Source organism: Melospiza melodia, chromosome 16 (genome assembly GCF_035770615.1).
Source record: "Melospiza melodia melodia isolate bMelMel2 chromosome 16, bMelMel2.pri, whole genome shotgun sequence".
Lineage (NCBI taxonomy): Eukaryota > Metazoa > Chordata > Aves > Passeriformes > Passerellidae > Melospiza > Melospiza melodia.
Genome location: NC_086209.1, coordinates 11,172,975 through 11,194,374, shown reverse-complemented (window position 1 = coordinate 11,194,374; position 21,400 = coordinate 11,172,975). Strand labels below are relative to the sequence as shown.

The 21,400-nt window shown below is 41.5% G+C and overlaps 1 protein-coding gene across 4 annotated transcripts in view; it reads left to right on the top strand.

Moving 5' to 3' along the window:
* The first annotated feature begins 280 nt into the window (after positions 1-280).
* GRIA3 (glutamate ionotropic receptor AMPA type subunit 3) overlaps positions 281-21,400 on the top strand; it is a 141,594-nt gene continuing 120,474 nt past the window's right edge. For 2 of the 4 annotated variants that reach the window (XM_063170603.1, XM_063170602.1), the window contains exons 1-2: positions 284-751; positions 1,610-1,768. In XM_063170603.1, the coding sequence (XP_063026673.1) occupies positions 661-751; positions 1,610-1,768 (250 nt within the window). In that variant the 5' untranslated portion in view covers positions 284-660. Of the gene's footprint in view, positions 752-1,609; positions 1,769-21,400 lie in introns of all 4 variants that reach the window. The other 2 variants (XM_063170604.1, XR_010029753.1) reach the window with 2 other exon arrangements.

Genomic DNA, 21,400 nt, shown 5'->3' with positions numbered 1-21,400 from the left:
CGGGCACCTCCCCAGCACCCCGGCCTCCTGTGCCTGTGCCGGCCCCGGCTCGGCTCGGCTCGGCTCCCCGCCCCTCCTTCCTTTCCCCGCGCCCTCCCCCGCCCGCCCACAGGCGCACGCACCGCACTCTCTCTCACATACACACACACACATCGAGCCGATGCAGCTTTAAAGGGGCAGCTGCAGCCCGGGGGCCGCCCCACGTGAGGCCGGTGCGCTCCCGCCGACCGCAGCCCCGAGCGCTGAGCCGCGGCCGGAGCCGCCGGGGCTGGGCGGGCGGGCCGAGCGGAGCGGAGCGGCTGCCAGCCCGCCTCACGCCAAGTTTGATCGATAACCCCCTCCCGGCCCGGGCGGAGCAGCCTCGGCGGCTCCGCTACCCACCATCTTTGGGGGAAGTCCCTGCGTTGGGGGGGGCTGCTGGCGACGGGCGAGAAAGGCAATCTCGCAGCCAATGAGCCCTGCTAGACTGGGGTGAAGACGAGAGCAGAGGGATTTGGGGAAGGAAAGAATAAAAAAAAAGAGACGAAAGGAGGGGGACCATCCTCCCCACCACCTCCGCCAGCATCGCCACCACCGTTGACACCGCTCCGAGTCTCCAGTTGCGCCCATGCCTGTGCCGCCAGTTTCGGTTTAGGGGCTGAACCGCAGGGGCTGAAGAAAATGGGGCAGAGCGCGCCCCGGACCCTCCTGCTGCTGCTGGCGGGGCTGCTGGGGGAGGCTCTGGCGGGGTTCCCCAACACCATCAGTATAGGTAAGCGCCCGCCGCGGCACCGCGACCCGCGCCTTCCCCGCCAGCCGGGGGGAAGTTGTGAGGAGGGGAGCGGGGGGCGAGCCCGGGCGCAGCGGGGAAGGAGCCAGCCCTGCTCCGCTTCGTTCCCCTTTCTGGGGGCGAGAGGCAGCGGCGGTGCCCGGGCTGCGCCGGCGGGCGGCTGCGAGCGGCGCCGGGCTGCCCGCACCCCTGCGAGCGGCGGGGATCGGGTCCGCGCTCTGCGGAACCGTGCCCTGGAGCAGCGCATCCCGTGGAGCACATAATGTGAGAGAGTCGTGGCGTGAATCTGTAGCGACGTGCCCGAAGCCGGGGCCGAGCGAGCCGTGAGGCTCAGGGCAGCGAGTGCAGCGGGGGCTGTTCCCTGCCGTCCCTCAGAGCATCATTTCCCTCGGCCGCGCTATCGCTCCAGCAGACCGTGAAACCGCACGTTTGCCACGCCGCACGCCGCCGTGTCCCCGCACATCACTACAGCGGCGATATTTCGGTAGTCTGGACAGGATTTAGGTGCCACGGTTCCCCAAGTTAGACTTTTAAATCTCTGTGCGGGCGTCCGTGTAGAAGTGGCCTGGTTTTCAAGGTGCACCTGCAGCTCCAAGCGACTCTCATTGCTCAGGGGGCACCTGGATGTGGTGTGTGGCTTTAAAAGCCCAACTTTGGACTTGGAATATGTATTTCATGTAGGTGCTCTGTCAGAGTTATGTGCTGACGTTCAGGCTGCTCCTGTTCGTTCTCTCCTGCAGTGTGCAGCAGGCAAATATAACTTATTGCCATTGTTTCTCCTCAAAATTGATTCTGAAATACCTTTTTCCTTTTTTCCTTTTTTTTTTTCTCCTCACCTAGGTGGACTTTTCATGAGGAACACTGTTCAGGAGCACAGCGCATTTCGATTTGCTGTGCAGCTGTACAACACAAACCAAAATACCACAGAAAAGCCCTTCCATTTGAACTATCACGTAGATCACTTGGACTCCTCCAACAGTTTTTCAGTGACAAATGCTTGTAAGTAAATACCTGGTTTTAAAAAATATATTAATTTGTTATCTATCCTGCATTCTGTTCCTTCCTGGTAGCCTAGAGTTCTTTGTCATACAATATAGTGCAACAAATGTGTGTAGTGACTGGAGGTTTAGTAGATTTACAGCATTATATGGAATATCTTAGGAAAAGTTCTCTCACCACCTCATCCCCTTAGTTTTGTGTTTCAGGAAAACAACCATGTTGATATAGCAGTGCTGTGTGACTGCAATCAGCGAATTGCTGCTGAAGTAAGATCCCTTTCCTGTTGAGACTACAACCTAGCTGTGTGAAAAGGCATAATTTGCAAATAATATACTATGTAGGGAAAAACCAGAAACCACTGTTTAGAAGTGACCTTGAGAGGGAGAAGGCTAGAGGGGCTTACTTGCCTCATCTGCCTTGAAATACTGAGTTGTTTTCTTACAGTGAGAGTCCTGTGAAAAGCTGAGGAGACTGTAAACTGAAACATACTGTTAGAGCTGAGGGGAGAGAAAATGGAATCAGAACACTTGGCGATAGGAGAAATAGCTCTGCACTAACAGTGCACACATACAATTTGAGCTTTTATTAACCGAAGATGCAAAATAGAACTTTGAGTATTGCTAATGTGGTGTTAAGATGCAAAATCTCTTTCAGAAAGACTTGTGCGTGTTCTGCATTTTAAAAAGCATTGCTTTACCAGTAGTAGTTCCTGGATATTTGTTTTACTGATGTATCCAAATTTGATTCTATACAAGTTTTATTGTAAATTATTAAAAATTAAAGGAGTCCTCTTCTAAGGTAGCTAATGCACTTTGCAATGTGGAGATATATGTCTGCACATGATCTAATGGACTGCTGAATGCAATGTACTAACTTCACATAATGAACAGGTTACTTCTCACAGTTTGCAGGTTTATACTCACAGTGTAAAATGGTCAAAGAGGAAGCATTGTACTGATATAATGAAGCACTGGAGTACAGAAAAATAGTAACTTTTGCTTTAAAACAATTATATGTTTTTAATAACTTATTTATTTTTTTATTTTCAGGAGATAGGATAGTTCTTACATTTCTGTCCCACTGTATATTCTGAGAAAGTTCATGGTTGTAAAATATACAGTAAGGAAATATTTGGAGAAATTTTGGATTGATATTCTAACATATCCCCCATGTGACTGCTTCTTGGTAGTGCAGTGTTACACTCTCCAAAGGACTTTGAAGTAGAATCTTTAAAACTTTTGCAGGGGGGTTAATTATGTAATATACAGTAAAAATACTTGGTAAAGTGGGAAAAAATGGTACATAAAATCGTGTCTCTACTTTGCATCTTATTTTACTAATCCTATCCAGCTTCAACAGCTCTTACAACAAACATCAGACTATTAATCCTTAATCAGTGTAATCCCTTCAAGAGGCTGCATCTCAACCACAGTTTCCTAAATATCAATTATATGGATTTAAACTAAATACATTGAACTGCTTGGGTGATTAATTATTAATTGTTTTTTAAAAGTTGTTACCAGCTCTTCCCCCACCAACAGAAGTGATCCACACACTTGTTCAGTATATTCAGTCAGTGTTCTACTCATCTTCTGATATCTAATGGTTTTTGTCAATGCTTATTAAAAGCTGTGGCAATTTTAGTAAAGTGGGATGGTTTTCTGCAGTACAGAGCTGCTTGTTCCAACACCCATATTACCAGTATAGTAAAACTGGGAAAACTTAAATCTCTGGAGAAGCTGTAGACCAAAGAAGATGTACCTACAGTAACCTATTTAAGAATAGAAGATGTGAAAAAAGAAACAGATGAAAGAAAATGAAAAGGTGACCTTGTCTGTACTGTGTCAACCATCTCATAATACTGTTGATAAGAAAAGAATACGGCGAGTCCAAGTCACCAGTCATAAGCTTCAGCAGGTCAAAATACAAAAAAACCCATCAAAACAGTTATTCTTTTGAATTTGGTACCAATTTTCTCTGAAAATCAGAACACTTATGTGTATCAGTGCATTAGGATGAATTAATAGCTCCTCACACTACCTGACCAAAATTCCAGCCTTTAACCATATCCTCATTTCCTATGGGAGTGGCAGATAATTTCAGTGTGCTGCCATATCCATGAAGGAATTCTTTCCACAACATTTTTACCTCACTCGGAGATAAGCATATATTGTCTCCAGTGCTGTCACACAGCCGTTTGATCAATATTTGCAATTGGCAGGGTTCCATGGGAGAGAAACCTGCAATGACTCTGCCTTCACTGGGGGGGCGGCTGAGGCTGAATTTGTGGTGGGATAGGTACAGGAGCTGAGAGGAAATTGAAGGAAAGAGCATGTGTAGCCTGAGCCTAGTGCCTGTACTAGTCAGTATCCATAAAATAATACTTTTCATTCTCTTTTGCATTGATTTGTATGATAATGACTGTAGTAAGTGTTTCTGTGTGCAGGGATTGAGGGGGCTCTGCTCAGAAAGACTTATGCTCTTACTGTGCAGCTGCACATCCCGTTTGATGCAATCTGGTGCATTCCAGAGGAGGAAAAAAACCTCTTCTGAAGTATTCTCATGAGCCTGAGAAAAATAGCCCACCTCTGCTACGGCTGATTTGGCAATATCCCAACCTGGGAACAAACTAGTTTAGAAGCAGAAGAAAATTCCTGCCCTAAGCCCCTCCCTCTCATTTCTTTTTCAGGTAAATGGTGCATAATCTGATTTATGTGCATGTATTCCCTGCTTCGCTGCTAGCACCAAGCCCCTCTCTGTATATTTAATTTACACACATTCATACAGTATTTATCCACTCTGTATTTATCTGCCCACTTATTTATTTAGCTGTATGATATCTTAACAGAGAACAAATGCAAACACAGATGAAAATTCAGTGTATTTAAAGGTGAATTGAAGTTTATCAGTTGGCTCCAGCGAAATTATTACATTTCTTAAAATATGCAGCTTTTTGCTATCAGTAGAAACAGAAAGCAAGCTGACTTGACCTATGAATTTATAAAATCAAAATCAGGTTATATTTTCTTTAAAAATGCTCATGTAGGGAGTGAGCTGGTTTTTTCAGAGCAATATGAATATGACAACTCAAATATATAAATTTGTCACTGAAGCGATATCTCCCATGCATTGCTCATAATCTGATGAAGGATGTTGGTGTTAATGCTGAATTGTGTGTATAGTTCTGTAGATCACATTCCCTAGAAATAGCCCACGTCTGTCGTTCTGCTCTGCACTTGTAGTGCACTATACTAACACTGCTCCAGCCTCTGCAGTGTCAGCTCATTAGCACACAGATCTCATATTCCCTCTCTGCACTGTCATTGCAAAAAATTGCTGTTGTACACCTTTACAGCCAACAAATGTGCTCTTGCCTTATGTACAATTTTCAAGAAATATTTAGAAAAGTAAACTAAACCTTACGTATGGTCTCTCTTGAATTTCTCAAAGCATTTTTTAGTGAAAAGCATAGTTTTCTTTAAAATCTGTTGATCATGTAATGACAGTGGTGGGATGTGTGCAGATGAAAAGGGGCTGTGATTGTAGAATCTAATTAATCTACAGATAGATTCCGTCTCTCAGCTAAATCTAACCTATCAGCTGCAAATTCTTGTCCCATTAATTTTTCTGAGTTTTTTTCCTATCTATCTTATAAATCCAGAAAGCTTTTTGTATTTTACCAAATACAGATATGTAGTGGGTTTTTTTTTTTCATGAGCATTCATTTTTCAAGAGACAAAAAAAAGGAGGGAGGATGCAAAGACACGCTAACCTTTGGCTGCTAAAATCCTGTAGGTGGTTGTATCGGCACTTCTTCAAGGGGTCTGATCTCAGACTTATAAAAATTTACTTTAGCGTCCTTGCAGTCTTTGTGTTTAATCCTAAAAATTCAGCTTGGAAGATTTTAATGGGAAAAGTGCATGTTCATTGTTGTGAGAGTGTTGCAGAAGATGATAGCTCAGGAGTAGCAGCAGGCAGTTTGTGCAGTTCAGCTGAGCTGCTCCCTGTCCCAGGGCACAGGTGTGGGGGTGTGTGAGCTCACTCGCACCCTCGCTCGCACTCGCGCGCACGTGCACAGGCCCACGTTCTCGTTAGGTGCTGTTCAGCATTTCTTTTTGCCAGTGGGCAGATAATTTGCTTCCCTTGCATCTGTGTGCTCTTTGGCCAGCTGGCAAAGGACACTGATGCTGCAAGTGGTCAGCTCCCTTCTGCCAAAAGCATAAGCATGTGCTGCTGAAAGCATTGCCAAGTTCGGGCTGGGTACTGCTGGTTCTGCGGGAGCAGCGAGCACAGGGGAGATGCCTGAACTCTCCCAGTGTGGAATATACTCTGGTTTCTCCAGTGTTCTGTGGTAAAACTCCTGGAAATGTGCTTTCTACATAACTCTACTCATTACAGACCACTGAAAATGCCATTCATGCTGCAAAATGCACTCAAGTATCTTGTGTAACTGCTGTATGACCACGAAGAGCAGCTGGCTTCAGTTTAAGGGTCAAAGCTTTTGCATTATTGGGTCTAGGCTGAAACCTGAAAGGTGTGTTGCAACTAACATTTGTTTCCACTTCATGGCAGAGCAGATGATTTGTCATTAAACTTAATGTGATCTCAGTCTTAGCAGAAGGAACCATACCACTTTCAAACTATGTTTTATTATTTCTTAAATTAATTTCAGAATAAGCTTACTCTCCTCTGCTGTGTGCATTACATTGATGTACTGTTTAAATGTTAGGGTGCTATTTAACTCACACAGTAGAGATGGAAAAAATACCTTACATGGATGGACACTTTTTTGAGAAACTCTGAGTTCGCCACATGAATAAAGAGTGAAGCATGGTAAAGAGTGCCATTTACTTGTTTAGTTTTGGAAAGATTTTGTTCAGATACAGCTATGAAATTGTTCCTTTTTCCTGTATAGCATTGGGCCTGGACGACCCATGGGGCTATTAGGGCAGGTTGAAGAGGTACTGATTAACTGCACCTTCCCATGAAATGTATAACAGCAGTTTATCTCTGGGAGGAAATGGAGATACCATGATGGGAAACTAGCCTGTGACAGAAGCTTTTAACAACCACAAAAAAAAGCCCCACAGTTTTGTTGAAGGCTGATTCGGGAGCTTGTCCAAGAGCTGCAGAAAACAGTGGGTTTCTTTCCTCTGGGTTCACTGTGTTCAGTGTCTGGGAGGTGGGAGGCCATCCTACTGCCAGTGTAGGACTGTTATGCAAGAAGGTGTGAAATGAGAGCTGATGTATTTTCAGTGTTTCTTTATTGTCACAAACCATCGATTTAACATTTTCCATTTAAAGTACATATTTTATCATTACCAGTTTTAGCATGCTAATTTTGATTTAGTTCGGCATCCTTAAAATGTTTTAGAATATGTTATTTTTGAACCATCAACACTGTTTTCATCATTCATTACAAACCCAGCCAACCCATATAAATGAAAACCTGTGTTCATTTATTGTGAGAAAGGTGTTATGTGAATTGGTTTTTGGCATTTAAGTTACAACCTGAGAGCAGTACTTTCTGTGCTGCTGGAGAGCAGAGATCACTGGAAGGCCATCACCCCTTTTCTAAGGAAATTCATAAGGCAGCCTAAAAACTCTGTACCTATTGTCAGGAGGTTTGCTATGTGAAGGCTTGTACTTCCACTGGAACAACGTGGTGATCTAAAGCCAAAAATTTAGAAATGATTGATGTAGATAAAACCACTGTCTGTGAAGCTGTGATGATCACTGCAGTGAAACAATTTCCAAATTTCACCCATGGAGATTCTTTTCTTCTAAATATGTATGCATTACATTTCCTGTCAGAGCCAGAGGCTCCCCTCTGTTGTATCACCTGCTTTATATTATTGTTGATCTTCAGAATATCAGATGCCTTTGAAACGTCAAATTTGAAATAATCTTTGAGTTTTCATGTGCAGCCATCTGATGGAGACTCCAGGGTAGACACTCCTGCTCTGCTGCTTGTAGCCATTGCAGCTGGGCACTAATAGCTGCCACACAGCCTCACAGGGCACACGGCAGCCTGACTCTGTTGGGAAGTTTGGAGACATTTCTATATCAGCAGATACAGAATGCAGAGTTCATTTTATTAGTGCGCAGCAATGTGTGAACTATTCAAAGGCAGTGAGTACCCTTTCAGCTGGTCTCACAAAGATGTGTTAGTGGTGATACTATTGTGTATGCACAGAGCAAGAGAGAAACAGGTGATGGGGTTTCTGTGTAAAGAGAAGGAGTGAACTAGGAACGGGTTATGTCAGAATCCACTGAGCAGTCATTCCTGCATATCCTTGCCTTTGTGTCTGAGGCTCTGGATCTATTTTATCATCTTAGCTGTTTCTAAAATAGCAAGTGGCAATGTGCAACCCTGACACAAACACCACACAGGAGGCGCAGAAGCCTTTAATGCGTGAGGATCAATCTGCAGAGACACAGTGCTGTGGATAACTTGCCCAGGCACTTGTAGAAAGGGTGAACTGCTTTCCTGGAATGGATAATGGTGCAGGTGAGCGCTCTTCTGCTGGAATGGAGTGACCTGTCTGGTCACTTGTATGTCATTATTTTGCTAGACTGTTTGGATGTTTCAGATATGCTGAAAGTTTTTTTGCTTGTTTTGTTTCAAGTGCAATTTACACATTTGCTTTCAGCCCACATAACTTAAGTGATTGGCTTTGAATGCTTGGTCCTGCCCTTGTGTTGGGCTGATATGTGCTGGAGCTTGTTCAAATGTAATGTTTGAAATTCTGGTCAAGAATTTAAAAAATATGTAGGGCTGTATGGGTGCTTCAATAGCTTGAGAGTTTTTTACTAAAAGGACTGTCTTTAAAATTATATGCAGCTGTCTGGGTAAGAGATAGCTAGTGTCTGATGGTGTATAGTCTGTGCATAGACACTTATTTTGTGTATACTTCATTATTTTCACACGTCGTTCTCCTGGGCTGATGTGTGGAATTGTGCTTGCTGATTTCACCATGGGGGGTTTTGTCGCATGCAAACATCAAGCATTTGGGCCTGGTCTATCTGGTAAAGGGACTGAACTTGGGAGGTGGTGGAATCCTCTGGAGGCTCATAGCATGATTTGGAGTAAGTTGGATTGTCCTTTAATAGCACGGTTTTGCTCTCTCTTATACAAGGGTAGTAAAATTTCCCTTGTCTCAGAGGTACTGCAAGGCTGTTTCCAGTAAAAAACTTGGAGAGTTTAGGCTAACAGAACCTTCTTTGATTTATTGATCACTTCTTCCACTTCCGAAAAAAAGACAAGCCCAAAACCAAAAAACAACCAACAAAACAAGAAAAAAAAAGAAGGAAGAAAAAAAATCCCCACCAAAATCCAGCCTAATTTTGATCCTGTTGACAGATGAATTGAAATTGGCAACTACAAATTGCTGTCCTTGCTGTAAGATGTTCATTCCCACAGATGGACCTGGGAGAACATGTGTCACAGCCATACAGTGAGCCAATCTATCACTTGGCTAAGGAGGAGTTTTCAGCTACTTACCTGAAATAAGCAAAGCTGTTGGAGAGAAAAAATATTTGATACTGAAAAGTTTTTTGCCTGCTATGCCCTTTGGGTCTTTATAATAGGTCTGGTCCATACTACTGCAGCACAGCAAATGCCCAATTCTTGCCTACCTGGCCCCACACTCTGTTTATTTGAGTGATGGAGAAAGACCTGTCTTTACCAGAAGTGCTGCTGTCTGTTGATTTCTCCCAGTGAGGTGTGCTGTAATCAGTATCTCACAGCTGCTAGCTTTTCCAAGAGATGTGCAGCAGTGCGTTCAGGGGTTGCTGCCTCCCATGATTTCTTTGTCTCATTTCCATTTCAGAGATCTTACTCTGATTTGGGTGCTGCAGCCCACTTAGTGAACACGGATCAGGTCTTGTGGATCACAGGGTTGCTGTATCATGACACACATCTTGATGTGTCTTTATACTCAGCTGTGCATGCTAAATTCCCTAAAACTTTTTGGTGATTATCATTGCTGTAATTTGTGTTTTTCTGCTTAAGGGGAGCTGCAAAGGGGAAGATGGCCTGGGGAGAAGTAGTAATAGGAAAGTTTTTTCAAGTGATGAACTTTTTGTAGCCTTCCTGCAGGAGAGCATGGTGAAACACTGGTTTTTTAACAGTTACAGAGGGTTTGTGTTCTTAGACTTTACATCTTGTGTCACCAAGTTTGAATTCTAATGAAGTCTGCTGGTCAGAAAACTCAAGTTCATGTGTTCTTTTTTTCCCAGCAGTTAGATGAGAGCTAATTAGTGTCTATTGATTTGCAAAGGACTGACCCCAACTCTAACCCTGGATTGACTCAAAACTGTTAGGGGGATTCTAAATTATCTAGCAAGTTTAATGTACTCACCCATCTTCCTCTGAAGTGTTTGTGCAGTGGTCAAGTAGCATCTCCAGAGTGGCTTCACTACTGTTGTGGAATATGTGAAAAGCACTTGAACATAAGGAAGTGCTGAATGAGCAAACATTCTGCATAATGCCTACTATCTAACTCTGAATTTCTTTTTTAAAACATTGCTTTTTGTGCCTATTTGCTTATGACTTCTTGATGAATAGAAAATGGGCTAAAGAGAAAAAAGGTACATGATCATAATGTGCCAGCTAATCCTATTTCTTTCCTATTTCAGCCATGTCAGCAGAGTGATTCTCATGACTAATGATAGTTTTCATATATTTATATTGAATGCCTCAGCCAGCTCAGACCTACTTCCTCTATAGAACCATTATCCCACTGTTCTGTGCATCCCAGAAACTAATTGTATATCCCAGAATATCTTGATTGAAATGATGGGAGCTGTGTGACTTGCTAATCTTTCATTTCAGATGTAGTTCCAAAAAGGTTTTAAAGATTTAGATTGGGATCAACCAGAAAATGTGAGAATTAAAAATAAAAGCTTTTTTAAATAGTTTCAGACCTAAAAAAAATTACTCAGCTTCAGTTGAAGTCTAGTATTTTGTTTTGGAAATTATTATTTCTGTTTTGTGCATTTTTTTCCTGGTTGAAACAATTTGGTGAAGCTTATCCAAGTTAGCAAGATGTTTCTGTGGGCATGAATCTGCTTTTTTCATATAAAAAACACCTATTCTGTCCAATTTTTATAAGAACATATAGATTATGGATGTGAATATAAAATTGTATATGACTTGGAGGAAATCCTGCTTTTTTCAGGGTATATAGTACAAACTGCTTGTGATGGATTTTATGGATAGATGACTTTTGTCAGTCAAAGTATGTATAGCATGTCTTTCCACCCCATCTACAGGCAATTTACTTTGTTACCTGGAGAGGCAATGAGATAAACCCAAAATTGATCCAAATCAGACCAGTTAACCCTCCTGAAGTTTTCCACCACTGCAGTTTGGCGCTCCAGGTGCAGAAGCTGCTCTAGAGCATGGATCAGTGTCGCTTTCTACATGCAGAGGGCAGTAAATGTTATGAAGGTTTCTACAACTGCAGTGTCCTGCTTCAAAGGTGTGTGTTTATATGTGTCAGGTGTGCTTTACTGACAAATATTTTTGGTCTATATAACACAAAGAGAAATTGCAAATGGTGATACTTAGTAATGCATATCTGCAGTGACCACTGGGACCTAGTGATTAGTGCTTCATTGTTGTACCCTCAAAAAAAAAAAAAAGCCTCTGTATTCCATTAGAATGAGTAGGGGCAGTCAATGTGGGTGCACAGCTTGTGGTAATTGGGAGTGGGGCTGAGCCCCATCCCCAATGAGCTACAGCTGTGAGCAGCAGGTGAGCAGCAGTGACACAAGGAGCCATGGAGTGCCCAGGGACACTGAGCAACCACCAAAGGGAACAGAGGGCACAGGTGCAATGCATCAACAGGAGGGTATAAAAGGTTGGGCTGAAGAACAAGCAGGGCAGATGCTTGCAGCCTGCTGAAGTGAGCTGGTGTTGCTCTGTGTGGGCAGGTGCCTGAAGCCTTCTGATGTGGTAAGGTGTTCCTCTGGGTAAATGCTTAAAGTCTTCTGAAATCGTGTGCTGACACTCTGTGTGTTGTGGCTGTCTCAGCTGTGACATTCAAGATATATGCTGAGGTCTTCTTCTGATGTGATTTACACCAGGGTGGATTTGGAGTAGCTCTGTGAAATCAGTAAAGGCTAAAAGCAGAGTGGTCGTTCCTGGCTCTAAGTAGGGACTGTGGGTCCAGGACAGCCAATGGATTCTTCAGGGGGCATCCTGAACATCTTAATCAATAGCACACCCTTCCTCCAGGGCTGTGCAGGTTGTTCAGACCCTTCACTTCAGCAGCTGAATACACCCTTGTGTTGCATTGCATGTCGTTTCCTTCTGGAACTTTGGGAAATTTAGCAAAATGATCACGTTCAGCAGTAGTAAGTGTCCCCTTATAAATGATGCTGGATATCTCAGAAGTATCTGTAATAGACTCTGTAGAGCAGAATCTGCCAAGGAAAGATTTCGTTTTTCAGTTGAAACAAAATAGTGTAAATCAAATGGTCTCCAGTGGAAAGTGCTGACCCCGCTTTTAGCAGAAGTCACTTATTCCAGCTCTACTTTCAGATTTCCTCTTTTTTCCCCTCTTTCCCAACTACAGGTATATTTTTTGTGGCTGTGAAGCTTCACTACTTTTTTCTGCATCAGTTTATGTATTTTGCATTTCTTTTATGAATAGAGGCTGTGTGACATTAAAGACCATAGACTCTTCTGTGAAATTTAACTCCTCGTGTCTCTTAGGTGGTAGCAAGAATAGTGAAAGTCTTGACTGAAAAAACATTGCACCTTTTTCTGAGTCTTTCTATAGCTAATTCAAGAACAAGTGTCTGGTAGAACAGGGTCTTTTGACAGAAGCATAAAGCTAGCATTTGAATTTATTTTCATGTGTAAAAACACACTGTTGTTTTTCATAAATGGGGAACCTATTGTGGGTAGTGATGCTAACTCCTGCATCCTGGTCAGGTTCCAGCTTGGATCAGTATCAACATAAATCAGTTATTCTCCTGAAAGTTTTATTTAGATAAATTATCTGCACTTCCTGTCTTAAATTCTTATTGTGTTGTTCTGCAGTGCTAGCCCCTGTTTCTCATAAGATGCTTTTGAGATTTGAGGCAATCTCTGCATACGCTGGAGGATACAATTTGATATTAAAGTATATTTTCCTTGCGGGCTTTTCTTCAAAGATTCTGTGCTTCCTTGGTACTGTCTGGAGATTCTCTGTGTTAATAAGAATTGTTTTGTTAATTGATTCCAGAATCTGCTGCACTGGAATAGTCTGCCTTAGTCAGGATCTCCACATGAATTTTAAAATGGCATCTTTCTGGACAAAATTCTACTTTTTACTATGTTGTCTCTAAAACTGATTATATCAGCCCAGTCTATTTCTTTTAAATGCTGGGTTGATTTCAGTTTATGGCAAAATGCTCTATAGGGGGATTAAAATCAAAATTATTTGTGTTTTCAAGAAGCCTGGGTAAAGCTATGTATGAGATATGAATCATTTCAGTTTCTCAGAGGTTCAGCTCTGTGACTGAATGTGTGTGGAGTACACTTGAAAAAGTGTCTGAAAACCCCAAAAACAGGAGACCTTCTGCAAAATGGGTGTGAGAAGGGCAAAAGCAGCATGATAGTCTCCCCTGCTATCCTGGCTGCCTCATTCCTGGATGAAAGCAGCTGTAGAAGTGTAGAGCATTAAGATCAAACCTCCTGGATAATCAGGACTGTGACTTTGTTCTGCGTGACAGAGAAGGGCCTGCGGTTCCTGCTGCTGCTGCCTTTTCCACTGAGCCTGCCAGCAAAAGGATCAATTAGTGCCAACTGCAGGAGTGCAGCTCCCTTACAAAGGCCTGTGTCCACTGAGAACTGTTCATTTAAGCTCTCATTATGAACTTCAGGTTAATAACAGTGCATGCTGCTACCTCATAATTTACCTGAAACTGAGAGACTATTTTACCAGTTTAGCCATCCTCCTGCCTAGTTCATGTGCTTTTTTGCAACTGAGTCCAACTCTAAATCTCCAGGAGAAGTGGATCGTGTTGTGCTGTGATGATTACAGTTACAGTGTGTGGAGATTTATTGGCAATATAGAATAAAAAGTAGTAACTTTAAAATATTGATGATCAAAGATGTGCAGCTTGGTAAATTTACCCATTCTTAAAAGCTGGCTTTTCTTTATGAATGCCCTACGGACAATTTTACTTTAACAATAAAATCAAGGCTTTCATTTTAAAACAGCCACAACCTTAATTTTTTAATTAAGAAATTAATTAATTTCTCAGAGGTGTGGAGTTTGTGAGGTTCCCCTGTTTGTTCACTGGTGAGTGTTCTCTTTTCAGAGAAGTTGGTGCCATTAATCCATTTGCTGTTGGTGTTTATGCTGAAAACATCCCACTGCAATGCTGTTTTAGTGTGGCCGGGCATGCTGATTGTCATTAAACTAGCAATAAGCTTGTAAATTGGATAATGCTACAAGTTGAAGATTATTTTAATTGCCAGGATTTAAATTTTCCAAGCAACAGGCTTTAAGGCTGAAAAGTGATTTTTGGATGTAGATGGAACAATGTGACTTTTGAAGCTTGGTGCAGCAGCAGTTTGATTACCTGGGTAATTAAACAGATCAACACACACAGATGTGCCGTTGCTTCCTGCTCAGACTGTGTTCAGAGGGCTTGGGTACTTCTGCAGAGCTCATCTGAAGGATTTTCTTTGGAGCATTGCACTCCATGTGAAGGAGCTGAGGTGATGGCCTTGGCTCCCATTCATGATATCTGCAGAAAAGAATTGCTGCAGTCTAGTGGTGTATTGAGCTCTCTGCAGTGGTGGCTCGTGGCACCACAAATCCTGTCTGGAAGCCAAGGAGTGCCAACCTCTAGGTTCTTGAGAGAACTGATCTTTCCTCTGTTTTCCCTAGAGCACACACCAGGCATCTTGTAATTCTTACAGTGAAATAGGGTAGAAGAAAACCTGTAAGAATTCCTGGTGGTTAGGAGTTTTTCCTGCAGGAGATATGTGCCTCAGCCCAGGGCTGGTGACTCACCAATGTGCAGGGTCACATTCTAGGCAGCAGTGGTGTTGCAGTACCTTGCTCACAGCCCTGCAAGGCTCCAGGGAGAGACTCACTACAACCACAGCAACTGGATCCTTTTCACTTCAGGGCTTTAGAAGCTTTCTTTGGGATCTGTACTTCACAGGGATGTGGTTTTTCCCTTTAGTCAGCTGTCTTTATTCCTTTTTCTATGTTCTCTGTTCTTGCTTTGCTTTTATAGATAGGAGCATAATTTAAAAATTTTAAAAAAAGGTGCTATTTCACTTTCCAGAGACAGTGAACAGGACTGTGAATGGCGCCTTCTGTTCCCCGTCTGCCTGGGTTCACCTCATGCCCATCAGCCTTGGCATTAGTCTCACTCACATGGAGCTGTTGGGTTTGTTTTCTCTCAATAACTCTTGAGAGTGGGCAAGGTTCACACTGAAGTAGTTAAAAACCCCAAACTTGGTCACATTTCCTTTTAAGTGACGTTGGTGTAAGTCACCACCCAGGCTGGGTTTGCTCAGATCACTGGAGCTTTCTGTGAATTCAGTTTGATTTTGAGGTGTTTACCAGTCCTTGAGATCATGCGAGTTTCCTGCAAAGCTGGAGCTGCTGAAGCACTGGAGGGATCCTGCAGCTTTCAGTGGGACCTGTATGTAAGTACAGTAACTGTGTGAATGAAAAACCAACAGTAAAATTCATCAGCATTTCTTTAGTTTCTTGAAGGCTGCCATGCCTTCTGCACTGATATGAGACTTCTGCAGCTCCCAGTGATGAACCCCCTGAAACAAATGACTGAGATTAGTATTATTTATAGATAACCACAGAGATCATTCATCCTTCTCAAGCTGTTTATTTTTGGGCAGCCCAGTGAAACTGATGAAATTGCCAGTTGTCTGAAATGCTGCTGCCAGTTGTTTGAATGAACGGTATTGATTATAGTTACAGGACTATTCATCTCATACTGGCACGCATACAATACATGGATTATAAAAATGTTGTCTCTGTTGACAGCTGGGTTATGAAATGATACACTGAATTATATGTCCTTGCAGGCAGTGTCTGCATTGACTTTTCTTACCCTAATTCAAAAGTATTAAAAGTTACTTGAAGGAATACAGAATGGAGCATTAGACTCTGAAAATATTTTTTGTACCTTTGTTAGTAACAACCAGTTAACAGTTTATGTTGAAATGAGGTGACACAGCAAAACTCAGTGAGTACTAACTGGCTTATACAATCTTCTGCTGTGGAGGTGAAGAACAGTTGTTTTAATAAAAGAGTAAAGGACTTCTTGGAAGTTGCAGATAGAAAAGAGACTATTTAAGTGTACTCTATCACCACAGTTTTGTTTTAAAATCAAAGAAACCCTTGAGACAAGCCCTGTTTGCGAGGCACTAGTAGTCTTCTGGCTTCAGAGCAAATACCTTCATCTTTCTCATTTTTTTATTTAAAAAAAAAATGCATTGATGCAGTGATTGTGTTTGTCTACAGTTACCCTCAAAAGTTTTCCATTCTTCATTCTGTCTCTTACTTAATGGTGTGTATCCCAGTTGCCTGGGTCGTTCCATCACAGTGTCTTTTTCTGTGGGATTCGCTGGAGACAAGGTCAGCAGATGGCCTGTTGGCTGTGGAACAATCTGTTCTAACTTGAATGAGTTAGAACCCAAAAGTTGAAATAAAAGCCCCTCTCACATTTTAGAGAATGTGCTCTCACATTGATACGTTGCAGTATCTTTGAAGGATTGATATTTTGAAAAAGTGTGATCATTAAATAAAGATTAGATAGATTTTTAAGTACTGTGCTTGAAAATTTCCATTGTCTTACTCTGTAGCCATGAGTGACTAAAAAGATTTAAGATTTTACATTTAACTGCTCAGAACATTTTTTAGTTTTACTCATGCTTGTTTATATCTGAAATAACCACTGCCTCCAGCTGCTGTCCTGAGAGCAGACTTTCCCTATATTTGCCTGAACTAATTGGTACAATGAGCATAACTTCAGTAGTACACAGCAGTGACAGAAGTAACTGTAGCATGCTAGGGTGTGTTTTAAAATGTGTTTGCAATTGTAGCAAATTTATTAAATAATTGCATTTAAAGTTTCATTAAATGCCTAAGTTCAAGTCACTCCAGCTGGAGTTGATTTTCATGCCTCATAAAAACAGGTCTATGTCACTATGGTTCTTAAAAAGATATTTAGCAGTTCTTTCTGGCAGTACCGGGTTTACAGATTTGCTATGAACTTGTGTGTTGTTTGGTTATCAAAGGGCCATGTTCTTCCACAGTGTGCATTATTTGTGATAGCTTTCAAGTGGAATATTTTTACCATAATCCCAGGTTTTCCACAGCATGAACTACCAATTTCCTGAATAGAAAATTTTTTCCTCTTGTACTTTCTTTTCCTTCATAGTCTGAGATTTTTTTTTTAATCTGTAGAATTTGTAATGAGAAAATAAGTGAAACTAATCTTGCTCTTCATTTGAGTGTCTCTTGTCATTGGTTTTTCAGATCCTAGCGAGCCACTTTTTATCTGTCTGCTTCCTTTTGCTTGCCTTTCCTTTGTCAGTCTCTGCAGTGAAGCTGTTCTAATTCCACCACTTTATTGATGATGCTTTATTCTTAAATTCTTTCTCCAAAAATTTAATCCCCTTTTATGAGATGGGATATGCTCAATCTCTATACAAGTGGATGAATTAGCAGACTAAATATCCTCTGTGTTCATGGGAGGATAGACACCCCCATGCCCATGCTGTCAGCAGAGAGAGATGGATTCTGTTGATAATTTGTGTGGTGCAGTGGCTGACAAGATACCGTAGCAGGGATAAAACACTAGCGACTGCACTTGGCAAAATTTAGTGGCCTCTTCAGCTGTGAATGGGTCTGCTTAATTGTTCCCCTGCTGAAACCATGCATCAGAGCAGCACAAGCTGAGCAGTTGTGATGGCTGAACTTGCTCCTGCTGCTCATGAACCACACAGACTGTAAATGCAAACAGTAGGTGCTCCCCTTACCTCTAATTAAAGTGTGGATGTGGGTTTGACTGTTCAGCTGCAGTGTCAAGTTACTCACAAAGCCGGCTTGGGAGGTGATAAGCAGGTATTTTGACTGGATACCTTTGCCTTTCTGGCTTCCTTCGGCAGAAAGGACTGCCTGCCTGAGGGTGAAGAAATGTACAATGATGAATCTCTCCTTTTTCTTTTTTAATTATGGAAAACTGTGACATTTCTACAATTCACTTTAGTGTAAAGAGGAAAATGTCCTGTGAATCCTAAGGAAAGGTGTCCTTCCCTAAGCAGAATGGTCTCATTCTTCTGTGGAGCTGCAATATGACTGCTTCTGTCCTATTTGTAGTTTCAACATACAAGATCAGTTGTGGTAATAAAGATTACCTGAGATGGTTATTTGAGTTCTTGAGAAAAGAATGGCAGAGGAAGAAATAAGGAAGGGTGATAATGTCACTTGAGAGGTTGCTTGTATAGGGCCTGTAGCTAAACCACCTTACTAAATATTCTTCAGTGTCCTTGTCCATATGGGCATTAACACCTTGTTGGAGAGCTTGGATGTTGAAAGTGAACTCCCTAATGTTCAAGCTTGCCTTTCAACAGTCTGCTCAGCTGTGTAAAACACTGAGTGGATATCTAATTCAGGCCCCAGTTTTGTTCTCGGTGAGTAGCAATATCCATTGCAAGAGGCAATCTGTGTAATCTGTTAGGTGCCAGTTGGGGTGAGTTGTGTTGCCTTTCAGGAGAATGAGAACATGTGGGCTTGCTTAGCTTAAATAACTGGTTATTTTTCAGATCTAGTTAATCACAAGCCTGCGTTCTTCACTTGAACCCTCCTTCCAGACTCATCCATTCAAGTAGCCTTTTCTAATCTTGGGCAGAGATTACATTTTTAAACTCTGACTATGCTGTTTTAGAGGAAGAACCCTTCCTCTTGTGTTTGACAATTCCTATTTGTAAGAAGTCTTGGGTTTTATTTATATTTTTCTTTTTATTCAGACTTGGTTTTATTCTTTCTCCCTGCAGTTGTGTTATGGACTAAATGTACGTCTTCTGCTTGTACAGACAATATCTGCTGATGTCAAGGACACAGATTTTAAAATTGTGTACAGCAGCATCTTTGTGTACTAGTACTGTGATCAGTGCTGTTTCTTAATAAGCAGCACCATATTATTGTTCCATTCCTGGGGAGAGTCTCACAAAGATGAGTTAAGTTTTCCTGGGTGAGATTAATTTCTCACTTGCTCCCCCCAGTCTCCCAAAACTGGTATTCAGAAATAAATCTTTTAGGAGAAGAATTTAATTATCTTGCATTTCCCACATTGTTGGCTCTAATTAGCTGACTGTGCTGTGGATTCCAGTCCTCACTTGGGAAGTTTGAATGGACTCTGTAGATAAAACCGTTTTAGAAAGAGACTTCAGAACATGGCTTGTCAGGAGGCTACAGCTCTGTAGAGCATGATTAGTTTCAGTTATTGGCTTGACCCAGCACATTTATTCTGCTTAGCTGAAGTCATGAAAAGCCTAGATACTGAATTTATTTACATTTGTTTCAACAACCCTTTTGGTAAAAGAAAATATTTTTATTGTGACATTTCCATGGTTTGCTTTATTTGCAGTAATACTCTCCTTCTTATATTTTTATTCAACATTAATTGTGTGACAGCAGGATATGTTTTATTTGGGAATGGGTCTGGGTGTTGGGAGAGAGGAAGAATAAGACCAAGTATGTGAAGGGAAGCAACAGTTTGGAAAAGGATCTGGAGCCAAGAGTTAAGTTGCACTTCTTTCTAAAATGTGAAATGGCTTGAAAATACTCACTTCTAGGGGACAACCTTGGTGTGTTTGCTGTCTAGAAAGATTTTTAATTACTGTGTCATGGGGAGATTTCATGGAAGAGGAGATTTTTTTTCTAAAGAACAGAAATGACGTCATTTGGAAGTAGTCTTTAGTCCATCTATTCATGGTTACTAAATTATCCTGTTACTGTCAATCTCTCTTTCTATTCCTATAGTAACTCAACAAAGTAAGATGAAAAATTCAGTGTAGTTTTGTTTTGATCCCCCCAGAGTAAAGAGGAGGCTCCCAGCAGATGGCTACCACTGAATCCTTGTATGACCCAGTAATTTTGATGGAATTAAATATTACTATCAAACATAGAATAAAACAATAAAATCCCAAAGGTTCTGTGCTTAAAGAGGCATGGTAAATTTATGAATTCTGTGTACTATGTGTAAAGTTATTTCCTGCTGTCCTTTCTCATAGCACCAACATGACAGTCAATAAGAGGGAAAAAAACATTTCTTTTTTCTCATTTTTGTAAGTGGCAGCAATTGCTGACTTGTTACTGGATTACATTTCTCTGTTTTAGTCCCATCACTTTGTCTTCCTTTTATTTATCCAATAACAAGAAAAGAGAACTGTATGTAAAAGTATACTGCTAAATCCATACAAAAATTTGACCAGTCCATGATTTTCCAATCTATGGAGTTCATAATTTAGTTTGTTTGTTATGATTTCTGTAGGTCTCAGGACTTCTTGAAATACTGGAATATACTGACCGTGCTTAACTGAAACTAGTGATAGCATGTGTTTGCATTTCTGGTGATGTTTTTGCAGACTTTTCATGGTTTAGTGGAAAACCATAAAGGTCAGTAGCTTGCTGTATGTCCATATGGTAACTTCAGGGTGCAGAACCATGATCCTAACAAGAAAGGGCATTACAAGTGTATTATTCTAATGAGAAAGATTAGAAATAAATCAGAATATTTTTAAATGTGTCACATTTACTTAAAGCAGATTCAACAGTGAGTTTAGCCCCAGAGGCAAAGAATAGCATAATAGAGGGACTTGAATGCCTGCTTTTCTTTTATAGGTGGTATCTGTAGAACAGGAGGTAAGAAATATTGTCTGGGCTTCTTTGGGGAGCTTGGAGGAGCTGATGAATTCATCAATCCCTTTTATGCATCTCTTCTGGAGGATTTAAATCTTCCTGTCTTCAATTTATTAAATTATTATGAGAAAGTCATTCTATTGTTATCAAATTCATTTTTCTTATGCAAGTTTCTGTGCTATTTTTGTTATAGAAAGGTATTGTCTCACTGATAACATTGCCAGTGGGAAGGAGGGCTTGGACTCGCTCGTGCAAATGGAAAATACATGGAGAAAATCAGTACAAAGAAGTCTTCTGTGCCTATAGCTGACATTTCTTAGAAAATGAGGTCTCTTAAGCCTTCTGGTATAGTCTGGAGAGACACTTCACTTACTCCATTAATCTATCTGAAAAGCTTTACTACCTGAGTTCAACAAATAAATCTGTTCAAGGCCTACAGAATTTTCAAGTCCAAAAACAGTCTGTTGATGGGACACTTTAAAAAGCTTGACTCTGTCAGGGAGTTGGTTTGAGAATCAGAGTAGGAAAATTCAGTAGCAGCAGTCCAACATCAGCTCCTACAATGCATCAGTTTAAAATCAAATACAAGGGCACATTATCATAGCCCTTTCTGCTGTCTGCTGCTCAGGCAGTATGGGATTACATGAGGTGCACTTGTGTGTGACGCAGAGAAAGAGAGGTGTCCTGCTGTGGAACCCTTGTGATGGGCTGCTTTTTGCTGAAT